The 17,510-nt window shown below is 37.8% G+C and overlaps 2 protein-coding genes across 3 annotated transcripts in view; one reads left to right on the top strand and one right to left on the bottom strand.

The window, feature by feature from the left end:
* The window catches only part of PDGFD (platelet derived growth factor D), a 216,437-nt gene that overhangs the window by 107,007 nt on the left and 91,920 nt on the right, over positions 1-17,510 (top strand). The window lies entirely within an intron of this gene.
* DDI1 (DNA damage inducible 1 homolog 1) lies at positions 3,103-4,299 on the bottom strand. The gene has a single exon (XM_037841248.1). The coding sequence runs from the start codon at positions 4,297-4,299 to the stop codon at positions 3,103-3,105; it is 1,197 nt and encodes a 398-aa protein (XP_037697176.1).

Below are 17,510 nucleotides of genomic sequence, written 5' to 3'. Positions count from 1 at the left end.
ACTCTATCATCATTTTTGGTAGTGATTTTGGCACTGTTTATAAAATGAAATTTCATTTTAATTTTGTATCAGTATCTAGGATTAAAATGCATCAGGTAAAGCAGATTATATAGTGGGAAACATCTGGTGTTTGAAATCAGAAAGATTTGATTCATTTGGGTAGGGCAGGTCACCTTAGTGGGACTCATTTAATGGGACATGTCTAACATAATTTTAAAAAATTAAAATATAATTTTATAAAGAAACAGACTAGTAAAAAATGAAACATTATTTCAAGAATCTTTTTCAATTATTTTTGTATATGAAAAAATTGTGTGTGTGTGTAAAACTGATCACAATGTAAAATATACGAAATATATGTGTGTATAAAACTGGATCACAATGTAAAATACATTGAAAAAAAGTTAAAAACACTGAGCTTTGGATATTTTTGTGATCAATCTGAGCCTCAGCTTCTCCTTCTGTAAAATGGGGTAAATGATAGCTATCTTGAAGGTTTAAGGATTAATGGCAGTAATGTATGCAAAGGATCTTGCCTAGCATGTGATCCACTTAGTAGACATGCAAAAGATGTTACATTCTCAAAAAATCTATCCATATAGGACTTACCCAGGTGCTTACAGGATTGAGTCAAAACTTTAAATCCATGACAGTAATTTTAAATACTTTCTGATTTGAAAGGCAATGATTTAAAATATTTTGATCAATAAAAGCAATGCTCAATTAATTCACTTTGTTTATTGATTTTTTCCTTGAGGTCATTGCTTTTCAGTTCAATAAAAGTGTTTTTAAATTATCCATCCGGTCACTCAAGTCACATTTTTAGAAGCTGGAATATGTCCAAAGGAACATGACAGAAATTTTGGAGATTCCAAGTTTATCCTATGAGGAACAATCTGGTGAAAGCCTACAAAAGTAAATATTTAGGATAACATTGCTTTAATATACTAAAAGGATTGTCTCATGCTAGAGAGTTTAAATGTGTTCTTGGTAGAAGGGAGAATGAAGACCAGTTCAGTAGAAGTTACAGGACAATAGATTTCAGCTCAAAATAAGAAAGAATTTTATCTGATACTTGCCCCAAAACATTATAGCTACCTTAGAAGGGGTGTTCCTCAACGCTAAAGATGTTTATGCATAGGTCCATATGATATGTTGTCATGTTGTTGGGATGTGTTCATTATAGGATTGGGATGAAGGTGGGGTAGAGGGAGTGGGACCAGATATCATGTAAACTGTCTTTTAGCTGAAAGATTCTGTGGTTTTTAGACTGGTTCTTGTGTGCCGGACATCACCCTAGGACATGTACTAAACTTTATTTGCCGTTGAGCTGTACCAGGTGACGTGTTCAAATTGGGTATGTTTTTTGCATCTATGTTTTTTGCATATATGGAGTCCAGAAGAAAATACTTAGAATTTCACATATTTTTATCTATGAAGGAGATAAAAATTCAGTTCAGTTCCCATCTATTCATAGCCATTTTGCATTTATCCCTGGCTTCAGTCTGAATTATATTCCTTCATTTTGTTAATAACATTTTTCCTGAGTACTTAATTAGAAACAAAAGTAGAAAACAAATCTGTCCATTTGGTTTTTTATGCAGTTCTACTGGATATAAGCTTAGGTGCAAGGACAGACAAGGTTGGGAATGTTAGCAGAAGTTGCATCTATAAGGAAGGAGAAATCTGGGACATGGGCTGATGTTAGCTGGAGTGGAAGAAGTGACTGTCTTTAAAAAGGAGATAATTATTCTGACCAAGAAGCAGAACAAGAAAGGGATATGAAGACTATGGGGAAGGATTTTTTGTCTGTAGCCATTGGGAATGCTTCCAGTGACTTTGAATCTCCTTCGGAAAATAGAATAACTTAAAGGATATTCTACATCATAATATAATCTTTGTTTGTGAAATTGGCTCACTCAATTTATAGATGAGGAACCTGAGTTCTAAAATAAATGACCAGGTTTGCCTAAGTAATATAAAACTAAGATTAGAATATACATTTCTTGACTTTGGAACCACTGTTCTAACACCAGGCTTGATTAATTGTTACCCTGAAATATTTTTCCCTGAGTCTGATGGCCTCAGGCATTTGATCCTGTGCCCTCAGTTGTAGCCATGGCTTGTATTAAGTCTAGGATCTTACATTCCCCATTACCAGTAGTATGGAAAGTAGCTTTGTTAGTAGCATGGATCACAGAGATGAACGCGAACTAGAGATCATCTTATTCAGAAATTTTCAAATGTTATTTTAACAGTGACACCTTTTGTTCAAACAACATCTTATGTTACAGCTTAATCTTTAAGGTACATTTTCTTAAAGGTGTTGATCTAGTTGAAATGAGTAATGGGGGCCTGGACCACTGCCTGCCCCTACCTCCTATTCCAGCCACAATGCAATTGCATTTTACAACCAGAGTTTCTTTGAAGTGAGGGGAAAGAGAAGAAAAATCACTTTCTCAAAAATGGCAAAAAAAATTAGCCTTTAGTGGTAGGTTGCGGTGAACATGCTGTGGTAACAGGGACTCCAGGGAAAAAGAACATGTAAAATATGAGGAAATTGGCCTTTATGCTATCCAAAACAGACATATATAAGTATTAACTCAAACGTATAATTGACCCACCATTTCTAATACCTTTCACAAAGCAAACAAAATCTGTGAAGAGGGATATATAAGTCGATATAAAGTTGTTAGTGCTGCTTTGAAATAGTTGTGTGTAGATGCCTTGTAGGGTGTGCAGCAATGGCCTGTTCCAGGGACTTCTACAAAATAGCAGCTGGTTTGGACAAGCCACCCATTAATCAGATAGGATGGTGTCTGTAAAAGAAAGAAGCTTGTTACCCTTTTCATGGATTATCTGGAAATCAACTGGAGCCTCCAGAGTTTCCCAAGATGAGGTTCAGTGATCTCTGGATAAGGGAAATAGAAGAGGGGCCAAGATCAAGCAATCACAATTTACATAGAGACCTCAGAACTTAGTCCCAAGGCCAGGTTTAGTTGTTACTGATGTTTTTAATGATTACATTGCCAGTGAGCTCATTCCTTATAATTTTCTGGGACCTGAGGCTCCCTCGGGGTGGTAGAACATTTACAACCTGCTTCAATGCTTTTTCCGTCCTGAGTCCATGACTGATTTTTTAATACCATCTGCTCTTTCCTTATCTGAAGACTCCTCTTGCCCTGGAGCACTTACCAGCTTAGCACATGGGGGTAACTCTCCCTCAGGAAGAAAATAAGTCTGTGTGCCAGTGGTGCCAATCACTAGCATGTTTTTCTTCAAGTCAATGGCGCACTGATGTCGTTTGAGCATATCTAGCCCTAGAAGCATATCCATGGGTTGCTCCTCAAGTATAGAGAAAGAGCATTGTAAGAAATCACCTTCAATTTGAATCTGAGCTAGATGAACTCTACCAATAATTTTCTGCGTGCCCACTCCTTTAGCAATCCCAGCCCATCTTCGGTCTACCAGCCTTATTATGTTGCATCTCTCAGCACAGGCTTGGCTCATAATGGTCATCTGGGCACCTGAGTCAACAAAAGCCTTCAAAGGATGTCCATTTACTTTGCAGTTAATATAAAGCATCGCCACTTGGCCGAAACTCTCGGGAGCCTCTTCCATCGCTATGTTCATGTTTTCCTCAATGTTCTGCTGCCGGATTTCCTCTTCTATTTTGGCTTGAGCTTCCAGATCAAATGGGTCGGCAGAAAAGAGGCGAAGCCTCTCTTGCTCTCTCAGAGCCTTCTCCCTTTGCTGCTCCATCAGGACCTGAGAAAACGTCTCAAGGTTTCCGCTAAGCAGAGCCTCCGCCAAGGGGGGATTACGTTCCTTCAGCAGAGACAGATCGTGGGGATTGGAAAGCAGCATGCTTCGGATCAAGGCTGGGCTGTCCAGCCCTTGAGCAGATGCTACCTTCTCTCCCGAGGCCAAGCCACCTGAGTTCTGGGCTGTTTGTGAGCGCTGGTGCTGGTGGTGGCGGGAGCTGGATGTTCCAGCCAGGGCAGTGCCACTGAAATCGATCGGAGGCACGTTTGATGTCCTTCCTGGAGGTCGAGTTCCCGCATTCTCATTCTGAAGCAGAACAACAACATCACCGTCTTTTAGGCCATACGAGCCCAGGGAACAGTGGTCGTCCGCGAGGAGTCGCTCTGCGTAGATGATCTGGATCTCTTCAACCGGGATGCCGGACTCGAGCTCGCAGAGTACCCGAAAGTTGCGGAGCTCAAAGTCCGCGCTGACCTGGAGGGAGAAGGTTACCTCAGAGAGGTCCCTCCGTACACAGTACACGGTGATCAGCATGGCATGGGCCCAGGAGGGCCAGGAGGGCAGAGGACATTACACTGTTCACTGGCTGACTGGAGCTGGTCTCCGGTGACGACGTGGCTGTTTCTCAGACTTGGCACGGTTGCTCAGGCTCCTTCGCCCCTCAGAGAGGCAGAGCCACTCACCAGTCTGGGGGCCCCCCTCCAGCCTCAGTGTCTGCTGCTTGGGCCCATGGAGCCTTGAAGTAAGATGTTGTGTTCCATAATTCATTTATATGTATGTCTTTTGGAACTTAGAATGTCTATTCCCATAGAAACAAAATTACTCCAGCCCATTAGGGTACAAGGCCAACCCTTAAAAGCCTGTTTAGCACAAGATATGAAAAAGCATCTTTTTTCCTTGATATATTTCAACTCTTCCTAAACAACATATTAACATTCATTTTGTTCATTTTAAAGCTGTACTCTATGAACTTTTACTTATTCCCCAAACAGTGAGTGTTTGCTTCCTACATGATAATTATCATGCTACGTACTTGGTATTGAAAGATAAGTCAACCTTGGCACCTGCCCTTGAGGATCTCATTCTAGGGGGGGATTGATGGGTAAATATTGGAGGTAAGTACTTTAACAAAGACATGTGCAGTGTACTAAAGAAACTCATAGGGCAGAACAAGTTTCTCTTAAGTGGAGCTATTCAAGCTGCAGATTCAAGAATGAGCATTATCTAGGTGAAAATTGATGAATCACTCCAAAGAAAAAGAAAGGCATGTGCAAAAGCAAAAATCCACTACAAGGCCTGTTATTTCCATAGGAAGGCAAGACTTTTAGTCTAATAGGATAAATTTGCATATAAATTTGAGAGGCAGAATACAAAGCTGAGAAAAATTAGTTGGAGCCAATTTTTAAAGAGTATTGTATGTGAATCCAGTGAGTTTAAATATTATTAATAAGTGAGAATCCTCCTCCCCATTGGGGGGGGTTAGGAAAAGAGAAAGAAAGGAAATGAAAAAATTTTAAGAAGATACTTGTAACTGATGTATTTTTTTTTCATTTAATTGAGTTAAGGAAGTGGTTTCTTGCAACAAATGGAGGATACAATGGGTGGAGATAGCCTGGAGGCAGTTAGGAGGTTTTCTCAATGGTCCAAAGTGGAAGCTGATGCTCAAATCTGAAAAATAAAGGAGGACTTCAGCTAGAGTAATGGGGAGGGAGTTTAAGTAGAATGGACAGGGTTGTGGATGTGCAGAGTGTAAAGGAAGCAGAGTGTGTGGAAAACAAAGACGGTCTCTAAAATGTGAGACTGGTTAAAAATAAGTTATTGTCTTGAACAGTTGAAGGATCTTACCCTTTAAGGTGACCAATTTAATGTTGATTCTGCAGTAAAGTGCATTGCAAATGCCACACTGGAGGCCAGATATGCCCTTGTTTCTGGATGCAAATCCTACCCCCCAATTCCCCAGAGTGGTGGCTCACAGGATGAAGTAAAGAGATCCTTCAGGATAAATGGTGTTGGGTAGCCATCCCTGAGTGCCAGTTACTTTTTATTTCATAAAGTATTTGGCACTGCAAAGAGCCTCTACTCGCCCCCACACACCAGCTGGATCTTCCCAAGTTTAACTATATAGCAACAAATGATACTCACCATTCTGTGCCTCCTTCCCCCATCTTGCTCCTAGTTTTGTCAGAAGGCTGAACCGTCAGAGAAGGACGCTGCATCTGCATCTGCCTGGTTTTTTTTTTTTTTTTTTTGGTTTCTGTTCCTCATGTACTTGACATCTCAGTGGAAGAATGTGTCTCACTCATTACCCTAATTATCATAATGTTTCCATGCTCGTATTCATTTATATTAGAGATGTTGACTGAATGCCCAGTGTGTGTGAAGAATGTGCTAAGTTCTGGAGATAGAGATATGAATAATGTAAATTCAATCTCTGTCCCTAAAGGAGCTCACAGTCTAAAAGAGGAGACACACACACACAAACACAGTTTGGGGAAGGGAAGGTGTAAAATACAAGAGTAGAAGCCTGCACAGCAAGGGAGAAATTAATAATATCTGGGGAGCAAATGAATGAGATGGTGGGGGTTGTTGTACAGGGAAGTCATCTGGGAAGAGCTGGGCTTAAGAATTTGAGGAGTCAGCCATGCATGGGTGGGTGGGGTGGAGAAGGAGAGTGTGGCCTGACTTTGACCCTTTAACTGGAAAAGCAACACTTCTTGATACGAGGGACATTTTAAAATGTCAGGGAAAAAAAATCCAGCATGTACTTTTCCTGAAGAAAATTATGAATCATTTAGAGTTATTTTTCACTATTTATAGAGGTGAATGGCCCTTTGACCCAAAAATATTGTTATTAAATTTATTTCATGGTTCTTGGCATCCTGGTAAATTCATCTTTGATCAATAATGAATTTTCCCATGAGAGACGTCGTACACTAAAGAACAGGCTAATAGCCAGTGATACTTGGATTCAGTGCTCTTCCTCCCCCCGCCCCCCCCCCCCAGTAGTTTTGGACAGTTTGTTTTTGTTTTTAAAACCTTAATAGCTAAGGAGCTAATACTAGGGCGTTTGTGTGTATATTTGTGTGCGTGTGTGTGTGTGTGTGTGTTTAACAGTAGATGACTATTTTTATAGAATAAGGTTTTTTTTTTATTTTGTTAAAGCAAGAGCTCTAATTCAGTCAAAAGAAACTAACACAGGTTTGTTTGTTTTCATATTACCATTGCCTTGAAATGTAACATAATTAAACTATGCAATATTTTTATTATTTGCTGCAATTTTTCACTTTTGGTGGCGTTTTACATTTATGTGCTTCTTCCTGTTTTATCTTTGACTCAGAACACAAAATGGAAAGTAGGAAGCCTCAGAGTCTAGCCAGTTCACTGTCATCATTCCATAGATCACAGGATATAAGATTGGCAGGGATCCTGTGGAACCTCTAGTCCAGCCACTCATCCAGTGCTTAAACCTCTTGTTGCAAGACAGCTTGGACTCTGAAACAATAAACAGCCTCCTGGGGCTATTCCGTACTTCAGTTTATGCGTTCTCTTATTCTTTTGATTTTACTCGTCAATATTGGTGATTCAGATACCATATATATAATTACCTTATCTCAAAATTTTATTAAAAATCTCTTTTGGTTCTATAATAAACTTGGAGATTATTGGGGATATATCTAAGGAAATATTCCTAAACAAAAAAATGCTGCTGTACCAAAAATCCCTATTGCAAAGGCTGTGGAGAAATGAGTGATCTGAATGATCTACGTGTGTTAATCTAGGTAACTGAAGGTTATTGCATCATTTCTTAGGAGTGCTTTGTGAAGTATATTCCCTTACTTTTCTTTCTTGGTAAGTACATATGGAAACATAATTGAATATTTCTTTCATAAGTGAGACTTCTGAAGGGCTATCACTCAGAAAATCAATTCTCATTGTATAGCCTAAATACTTAGAAAATAAGAGATGGCAGTGATTTCACTCTGGCCAAGTAAATAACTCTAAAGTTATTTTTTGAACTAAATCCACAATAATGCCTTTTATAATTTGCCTCTTTATAAAACTTAATCCAGCAAAACAAAAACAAAAGCCGATAACTGACGGTTCCGCTTAATATTGTCAGGTGAAATTTTAACTACTATAGCTTTACAAAGCAAAATAAAGGTCTTTTCACTGAAAACATAGAGTAGCTGTGTAAATTTCATTATGCAACATATGTAGTAATTAAACCATGTTAAGCAAATATATTAGCTTGCTGTGTTTGTATTCCTTCTTTTAAATAAGTGCCTGGGCATTACTTTTAAAATAAAGTACAGCTGATATTTATTAAGACAGTTAAATCATCACTTGAGATTTTCATTATGATTTAGGGAAGAGGCAGAATTTTTAAAGTTGTACTCAGGTTAAACAACTAATTTCTTGTTGCTCCTTCATTTGCTTTATAATAATACAGTAAATTGTACCAGAACTGTCATGAAAGGATAGCATTTATTTTTTTCAGATAATTATTTAGTACACACATTGAAAAAAAAAAAAAAACACTGTAATGACAGCTCAAATTAGTTTCTATTTGTAGGTCTGGAGGTTTTCCCATATGAAAAGGCTTCCTATTGACCATCTTTGAAATTTAAATACCATGATAGGAGCTGCTAAATAAATATATAAATATTCAGACATATAATTGAAGAAAGTCATGAGACCTGAGAATTTAGTTTGTCCCAACCTGCTGGGAAGGCAGCTCTGTGTTGTTGTAAAAAGACAAGAATATGAACACACACCCACGTACACATACACACACAGCATGAGTGCATGCTCAGTTAGGACATTTTTCTGATTACTTTGAAAGTGCAATTAAAAGATTGCCATTTTCCTACAGGGACTGTTTTCATGGTGCATTGAATTTATTTATTGCTTTATTTTACAGATTATTAGTTTTAACATTTTATCATGAAAAAGATGCATCTTAATTTACATATTTGCTTATTGAAAACGATGTAATGTATAATCTCCTGATAACTTTTGGCTTTTTCACAATATATACTTTCCAAGTCTCCCCTCCCTCCCTTCCCGCCTCAATGTGTGCATTTAAAGAAAGTTTGTTGTTAGGATTTTATGCCCTGTGGTCCTTTCCAATGCCTGGATCACTTATGAAATTACTCTGACCTGTGTGGGATGTACACCTTGTCACTGAAGGTCTGAATATCACTTATAATTTGTGAGAGGAACATATACAGATTAAATAAATTCAGTGCCACAAATTAAAAACAGGCTGAGAAAGATTTATGACTTTACTCTGTGGGTTGACATTTTACCTGTTTCTTCATTTTCAGTGTACCTTAGAAAAGTAATGTTTACATCTTTCTTTTGCTTCTATGTTAAGAATAGCCAAGTAACAAAATAGAAATAGTAGTGGTAAGAGGATGTAAACTGAATAGGACCTTAGGTTATAAATTCAGCTGTGATTGAGAAAATCACTCAAACTACTTTTTTAGCATTAATTTTTTTGCAGTAACTTGTGATCAACTAATTTAAAAATTGGTTACTACAGTTTAGAAATGCCCATGTGATCTATTCATAACTTAAAATACACTTTAATAATTTCATCATACATTCTCTTTGTCTGAGCATTAATGCTAGCGTCTACATGAATGCATCATTGATTCAGGTCATCATGCATTACCCTGAAAAGTAGAAAATTAGATGCTTCCTCTCAAGTAGGGTTAACATCCGGTCAACAAAGTGTTACCTTCTGAGCACCTTCTAAATGCCTATGCCTTTTGGGTAGTTGACAGAAAAAGACAAAGTCTGAGCATATTCCCCAGCCTCCAAGAGCACTCATGTGCATAAGACTAAAACAACAACTAGAGAACAACCTAAAGGGGTTTACAAGTCAGTGCCTTTATAAAATATTTATTTCACAAAGTATATTTTTTTCTTTCATTAAAATTATTTTATGGGATGTTTCCTCCATTAGTTTTTTAGATGTTCAGACACCTTATCTTATTCAACCTTGAACCCTCCAAAATTTCTTACACAGGGTCTTGATCATAATAGAGACCCATAAATATTTGAATGAATGGCAAAATAACCACAGACCTACACAGTGGATAAGAATCAGCAGAAAACAGCCAAAATAAGGCCTACGTCTTAAAGAGTCCTTTCTCAGTGTTGCCAGGATAAAAGTCAAGCCTGATACCACCGTGTTGATATTTGTTTTCTGTTCAGGTCTAATTTCTTTTTGATTTCTATGCTTTTGTACCCTTTGTCCTTCCCCATATAGTTAACCCTAGTGGGAAATCAGTGGAGGGCAAGTAATTATTTGGAAGCAATTCAGTCCCAATAATTGCCCAGAAGTACTGTATTTGTATTTAGAAAGTTATAGACTTTCCTAGTATTTGTATAATTAGATTTCCTCCATTTGGGGATGAACTCAGAAACATATTAATACTTTCTTATTGTAAATATTTAATGACCATTTCCTATTAACAAGGCAGTAGGCTGCGGGCTTTGGGGGCGGAAGGATGAATAGAATCATTCTTCTCCTTCAAAGAGCAAGATATGCACTAGAGGAGATAAGGCACATGCATTTTGATTTATTTTGTGTGGTAGAAATTAATGAGTCATGACAGTTTTGTATAAATGAAATGCTGTGATTGTTCACAGGAGTTAAAGGTTACTTGTTTGAGGTGGGTTGCAGGCTGGGGGTGGAACTATCCAGAATGCTCACTGAGTCAGACCTGGAGGAATGATTTGGTTACAGCTAAGGTTAAATTTTAGCTCCCTGTGTTCATAAGAACTGTCCTTCCCTTGATGCAACGTACAACTCACTCAACCCCTTTTTCCTTACGCACACATTTTACTGTTAATTTGTGTTCCAGGACTTGCTGTTACTAAATGGATGCAATGAGGTGGGAGGATTGGAGAGGGCAGGAGCAGTAGGCTAGTCCTCCCTGCCTGCCCTACCCCACCCTCGGTTCACACAGGCACCCTCACAGGCACGAGCAAAGCCTGGCTATTTGAGTTAAGAGGTGGTCTTTATTTCATGAGGAAAAGCCGGCGGGGTGCCCTGAGTTGAAGTCTGAATAGGTCTTTTTCTCAGTTCCCCTTCATCTTCCTTTAACACTTGGGCATCGCATTGCCTATCTGTCTTAGCCTTTGTTACTCTCTAGACTGCAGGGATATTCTGTTGGAAAATAAAGAGGCTGCACCAGGTATTTCCAAAAATCCTGGTGGGTGCTTTTCACATGACTGTATCATGTAAATATCATTGTTTAATCTTAAAGTGTTGATGGTGCTATATACACTATTTATGATACAGTGCAAAACTTTCTGAAAGTAACCAGTTTTCATATCCACATGCATTCGCCTTTGATTAATGACACTTCTAATACAGGGTTCAGGATATGCTATCTTCCCAAACAGGAAGAATCTGATGCTCCAGCCAACAGCTGCGCCACTTCAAAATCTTGATATACAGAAATTCACTTCCTTTGTGGTGTCTCTTGTAGAATGGATGTGTGTTAGTTCCTTGCCAGGGCAGAGGTATACTGGAAAGATCCCAAATAAATAAGACACCTATCGTACCACAACAGCTCGGTCATTTGGATTTTTATATGAATTGTATGCATGACAGGTGATGTTTCTACAACTGTCTATAAAAGATAAAATTCCCAGATTGTTGTTTATTTAGGTTTCTCTATTCTAAACAACAGCTGAGTTAATTGGTCGCTATGGTAATTAGCATGGCTAAAAACCATCTGTCAGTAGAATTTAATTGTATCCTAAATATGAAAATGAAAAACAAAGCATGATAAAGAAAAGCTTCATTCAAAAATAATCAATAAAAGATAAATCAACTAACCTTCTATTTTTCTCAGAAAAATTAAATTTAGCAGCCTGAATACAAGGAGAATTCTTTTCTTAGATCATCTAACTGAAGACATCAGGTCCATCCATAATGTTTTTTTTTATATTTTGAGAACGGGTTGAGAATGTTAATCTCTCCTCTGGGCTGTCTCTCTCTTCCATTATCATTTCCATTCCACTTTGAACATTCTGTTTTACTCAGCTTATAAAATGCGCTTACCTGCTGCTATTCTCTTGTTTATTCATGTATTGGTAAAATATTTTAGTGCCGCTTATCTGAAGAACTTAAGTATTCTCTCTTTGGAAGCCTCCGGAGAAAAAGAACTAATCAGCGTAATCGCATGCCCTGGCTTTCAAAATCAGGGCCCAATTTCTGATGTTGAAGAGGAAGAAGATAAGAACATTAATCTTTTCCTTACAAACTGTAAGTGAAGTGAAATCTAACTTCAGGTAACCCTAACAAAACTATTTTGTGAATTTCATTTTTCTGCATTTTTTTTCTCCAAAACAACATGAAGCAATGGAAGAGTTTTGGTAATGGCTGATGGTGAGGCCAGCATCACATTGCAGATGTAATTAATTCTGCTGAATCGTATACTTGAAAGTAGTTAAAAACAGGAACTTTATGTTGTACGTACGTTAACACAATAATTTTTTTTTTAAAAAAAAGGATCTTTGAAAGAAAAAAAGAAGAAAAAACTTAAAACTATTAATTTTGAACAAAGACTTGGCTTTATTTCATGTTCTTACTGCAGTGTTTTTCATCTAGAATGTAGAGTTGTGGTGGGCCCCTCATGCCCCTCATACCTGTGGCTATGACACACTGGACCGAATGTTCTAAGGAAAACTCGTAAATTACCACTTATGCAACATGAAATATACTGGGGCTAGACTGACACGAAAGAGTGAAGCCTCGCTTTGCTCATGGTTTCAGATGGCTGCTGAGCCTATTTCTTTATAGAAAAGCTTAAAGCAAATAGGACTTTCACCTCCTGAATTTACAATCAGCCAGCCTGCAAAAGAGAAGCGATGGCAACTTCAGATAGGAGGTATTACTTGTGTTTGTAGGACATCTTGTGTTACGTCTTGTGTTTGTAAGATGACTGTATTGTCTATCTGCAGTTCTGGAAAAAATCACACACCCATACAAACTAAAAGTGTATCAAATATACAAATCAAAGACCCAGAGAGCTGTTGTATCTTTGGAATCAGAAACTAGAGTTTAAGTTTCCTGAATTTATCATTTATTATCTGAGTGTCCTTGGACAAAGCATTACTTTTTCTGAGCCTCATTATCTCTTATGTAAAAGGGGGATGAGCACATAATCTCTTTTTGATAGGATTTTGGTTTGGGCTTAGTGGATAATGGTACCAAAGTAAGTTTTTTTTTTTTTTAACTCATATGAGTAGAAACTAATTAGCAACTTGGAAAAGTAAGAAGACAGGATGGAATTTAAAAGCCCTGAAGGAGCTGTAGAGATTACTTTGGAATCCGTTGTTGGTCTGGGCTGGGTGCCGTTGTGCTTTTAGAGCTGCCACTTCTCCATTCAGCCTGGCATACGGTACTGCCCAAGTTTTGTAACAAGACTTGATCACCAAATCTGTTTCATAACCAGGAAGCATCCATAAAAAGTTGAATAAGTAATACCTTAATATTTCAACAAGCTGTTGAATGTTACCTTTAACCATAGTAGTCTACATTGTGTTCTTGGAAGTTAAAGTAGACAACATGATCCCTGCTCATAAGATGCTTACAGAATTTTGAGGAGATAGGACATAATGAAAAGACAAAGAATCCATTCACCATAATTGAGGGTGAAAAAGTGCTGCTTTTGAAGCTGAATTACTATTGATGTGTGCAACCAAACTGTTGTGGTTACTGTCAAGAAGATAACTACAGTCTTCCCTAAAAATTATTAGTTGGAATCACTGTTTTGGGCAGTTAGACCCTTGTTCTAATGGGCAGTTTTCTCAGAGACTTTTTTCACCAAAACCTCAGAGCAGACTACAGGGTTACAGAAACGAGCAGATTAAATGCCCAGAGGAGATGCTCAGAGTCATTTGGAGTGGGAAAAGTATCCATGACGCTCTGAGACTCACTTTACCCAGGGATCTTCTTCTTGGGACAGTTGATAGCAGCCAACTAGGAGGTCCCTTAAAGTGCTGAGATTTTGACAGAAGTCATTGATTCTGTGGCCGGGGGACAAAGCATGGAGTCTGTCAGAGCAACAGTCCTCAGACTGTTTTGGAGTGTACCTCATTAGTAAAACAAAACAAAACAAAAACAAAGGCAAAGGGAAACATCAAAACAAAAATTCACATCCTCAATATTACACTATATATTTATAAAATATATATAGTACTGCTTAACATTCAGTCCATTATAAATTATAAAGAAGATGGACAGTTTAAATAGATGAATTAAAAATGAAAACAAACATTCTAATATTTTCTTTCTGCCCTTACCAGTAGATCTAGAAGAGCAAGAACTTCACTTTCCCGACTACTGTCTTAGAAAACAACCAAGTTGATGCTTTGAATGTATGGCCAAGGGGCAGGATTCCTTTAGAGATGACATGGTGTCAGATCAGAAAAGGAAAATAGGAGGGCAGGAGACCAAAGAAGATAGAGGCTTGAGCAGTATTGTAGACAATCGTTCCCCTAATGGCGTATTCATGGGGTGAGACCAGGTCAAGAGAAGGTGTGTGACAGCCATGGCCATTGAGTTGAGGACAAAAGCGGGAGCCACAGAAACACAACCCTGCCTACCCTTGCCTCCCTGCCGGCTGCACTCTCATGTGGAGTAAAATTACAAAGGGCGTCTGAGAGCCTCTGTAGAGACTCCACATGGGACCCACTAGTCAGATGATGTGCGTGGGTCCAAAAAGAAAGAGAGAAATGAGGAAAGCGGATTCAGGAGGACTTCAATCTCTGGTTCTGGAAAAGTTTATCACTTCTCTAGAAAGACAGTCTTGGTAAATAAACAAAGCCATGACTTTGCCATGCTTGTATTTTTGAAGCAGACACTGTGGCTGCCCCAACTCAGACTTCTGTGTCTATGTCCTTTAAACACAGCCACCCTCCCATTTTTATGACTATGTGTCTCAATTTCTCTACTTGAAGGGTTTTTCTGGTCCTTGTGGACCTTGCTGGGGCTCTAGCTCAGACCTGCTCAGCCTGGAAGTGCAACACGGGGCGCTGATGTCTCCAGTGGCAACTCTTAAGCAGTGAAGGATGGGATTGAGTAGATAAATATCCCAGCTTCCCCATCCCTCAGTGGAGCAATTCTGAGGGACCTTCTGTATCGTTTCTCGGAGAGGTTGAGGTCTCGTTGTCCACAGCATTAAAGTATTCATCAGCTTTCTTCCCTTCCCTGTCTCACTTTTCTTTCTCACTTGTGCTTCCTGGGATGACCTCCCAAATAAAACTACTTTCACCCAAGACCTTGTCTCAGGGTCAGCTTATGAACAGGAACAAACCATAAAAATGAATTCGGAGAATGAGTGTGGGGAGTTATTGCTTTACCCATTGTGTTGTGTTTGCGTTTCTCAATTTCTTCTAGAGTTTCAAACCACTCATGTAGATAGAAAAAGACAGGCAAAGTGGATTCACACCTTGTACCATCTGATCAAAATCTTGGTGTCTGGATCAGGGTTCATTATACTTTTTATTAATTTCAGTGTTTTCAACTGTTGCTCTGATTTGAATGATTGATATTCAAAGGTGCACTGTCAGTAGATCTCTCAGTTTTATAGATTTGGTAATTATAGTGTATAATAGAATGTAACAGGCAGACGATGTGGCATAGATCTTAAGGGCATGGACTTGGGTATAATGAGGTTTTATTCCCCACTTTAGCACTATTAGTTCTGTATATAAATATCTTTATATTTCAAAAAAGGATTTAATGCTGATAGGCTGTTGACCCCTGACAAGCCTACCAAGGACTGATTTGGGGCTATTTTGAAAGCATCTATCACATATGATGGTCAGTTAAATTGAGCAGTATAACTTGGCTAAGGAAATGTTCCATATTCTGCCTGCAACTTCTTTTGAGATCACTTCTTCACTAAAGATTATACAGATTTGACACTTACATGTGCAAATAGGTTATTTATATGCACAGTTTTGACAGAGGCCTTTTGTGTCTATTTCATTGTTTTAACAGTATTAGCAAACATTAGGAAGACCCTGATTTACCTATTAGTTATTTGTATCGAATGCATTTCAGTCGACCTACTGTGGCTTTTTGAAGAAAATTTATATTCTCTGGCTATTTGTTTTACATGCGAATATGAATTGACTAGCAACATGAAAACATGGATAAAAGTGTTTCTGTTTTCTTTGTATCATATCATCATGTTCAAATATGTTCTTAAAGCGTATACTTGGAGATATTAATCCATTTGGTTTACCTATTTTATCATCCTAATTTATTACCGTAGGTGAAAACTCCTTTTTAACACTAAATGCCAAATTATATATTTAGTGGGACCTTTTGGTTCACTGGGATCCCAAAGGAAAGCACCTCTTCACTCATGTGTATATTCAACACATATATTTAAATTTATAAGAGGTTGTAGAGAGCAAAGTTGTTGAAGCAATGTTTGAGATGATATTAACACTGATCAATATGTCCCAAGTTTCTACACATTTTTTTCCTCAAGTTAGCGATGTTTGTATATCTAAATGTGTTAGTTAGTGTCAGAGAAGCACATTGTGATGATTTCATTCTGAATTTATCTTTTATAAGCAACAGGGAAATAGTTCACAAGAGAAGTTCTGCAGTAAATTTGTAAGTTGTGATTGGTGTTTTGCCAACCTGTAGGATGCCATTTGAGAGTTTGTGGTGGAGATAATACTTGTTCGACATCCTTACTAAGCATCTCTGTAGCAAATCTCCAGATCATATTTACTTAATCTTTCTTCTATAGCTTCATACTGTGTTTCATGGGGAAAAAAAATGTGTCATTTCTTAACAGTGGATTGTTTTCAAATGATCAGACTGAACATTAGGAGAAATTGTGTAATTTACTCAGAATGGATCAATAGTGTGCTTTTATATGCTAAAGCCAGCACTATTGATATAAGAATAGTCAGTGCCATCTTTTTCTTTTCCCTTTTACTCACTTCTTAAATGTTTCCCAGCAGGAAGGAGCATTTCTAGAATGAGTATATAAGTCTGTGTTTGGGAAATTAAGTGAGATGGAAGAAACATCACCCTCTTTGCAAAAGGAAGATTGAATCTTTTGAGGTGAAGAGCTTCCTGAAACGACGGGACAGCTGACATTTTATTTGAAATGCACTAGAGGAAAGAAGTTTATAGTTCAGAAAAATGTAAATAAGACTGCTCAGAAGACATTTTTGTTGCTTATCTTGCAGCCGTTTTTTTTTTTTTTTTTTTTTTGCTAGAAATTCTGGCTTATTTTAGAAGATATTCAAGGTCATAGCTGTGACAGATTTTTAATTATACACAGAGCTATAAAAGTGGAACATTTCACCCTGGGGAACCCCCCAGAATGGCTGTAGACACTTTATTAAGTGAGCTGCTGCACAGTTTGGTTACAGTCGCTAAACCAAAGCTTTATGCATATGTTTTGCTCCTTCAGGCAATAGCTGTTCCATAATTTTCAGTTTTGACTAACTGGAAGTGCAAACCAATAAACCAATAAACTTCTGAGGAAAATAAAAAACAATTTTACATTTTTATTTAGTTATTACCCACACGGTATTTTTTGATGAAATTAAAAAAAAGAAACTTTAACAAAAATGGCCTGTAAATTTAATGTATGTGTACATAACAAAACAGCTAAGTATTTGGTAAGGTTCAGATATAGGCACTAAATGTTGGCTTGACATTGTAATAACAGAAACTGAGATAA

The sequence above is a fragment of the Choloepus didactylus genome, chromosome 6 (genome assembly GCF_015220235.1).
Source record: "Choloepus didactylus isolate mChoDid1 chromosome 6, mChoDid1.pri, whole genome shotgun sequence".
Lineage (NCBI taxonomy): Eukaryota > Metazoa > Chordata > Mammalia > Pilosa > Megalonychidae > Choloepus > Choloepus didactylus.
The sequence above is the reverse complement of the archived record's forward strand: the minus strand, read 5'-3'. Positions and strand labels throughout refer to the sequence as shown.

Bases quoted from the DNA above. Each gene is read 5' to 3' on its own strand.
- DDI1 (XM_037841248.1), bottom strand. From the start codon at position 4,299: ATGCTGATCACCGTGTACTGTGTACGGAGGGACCTCTCTGAGGTAACC.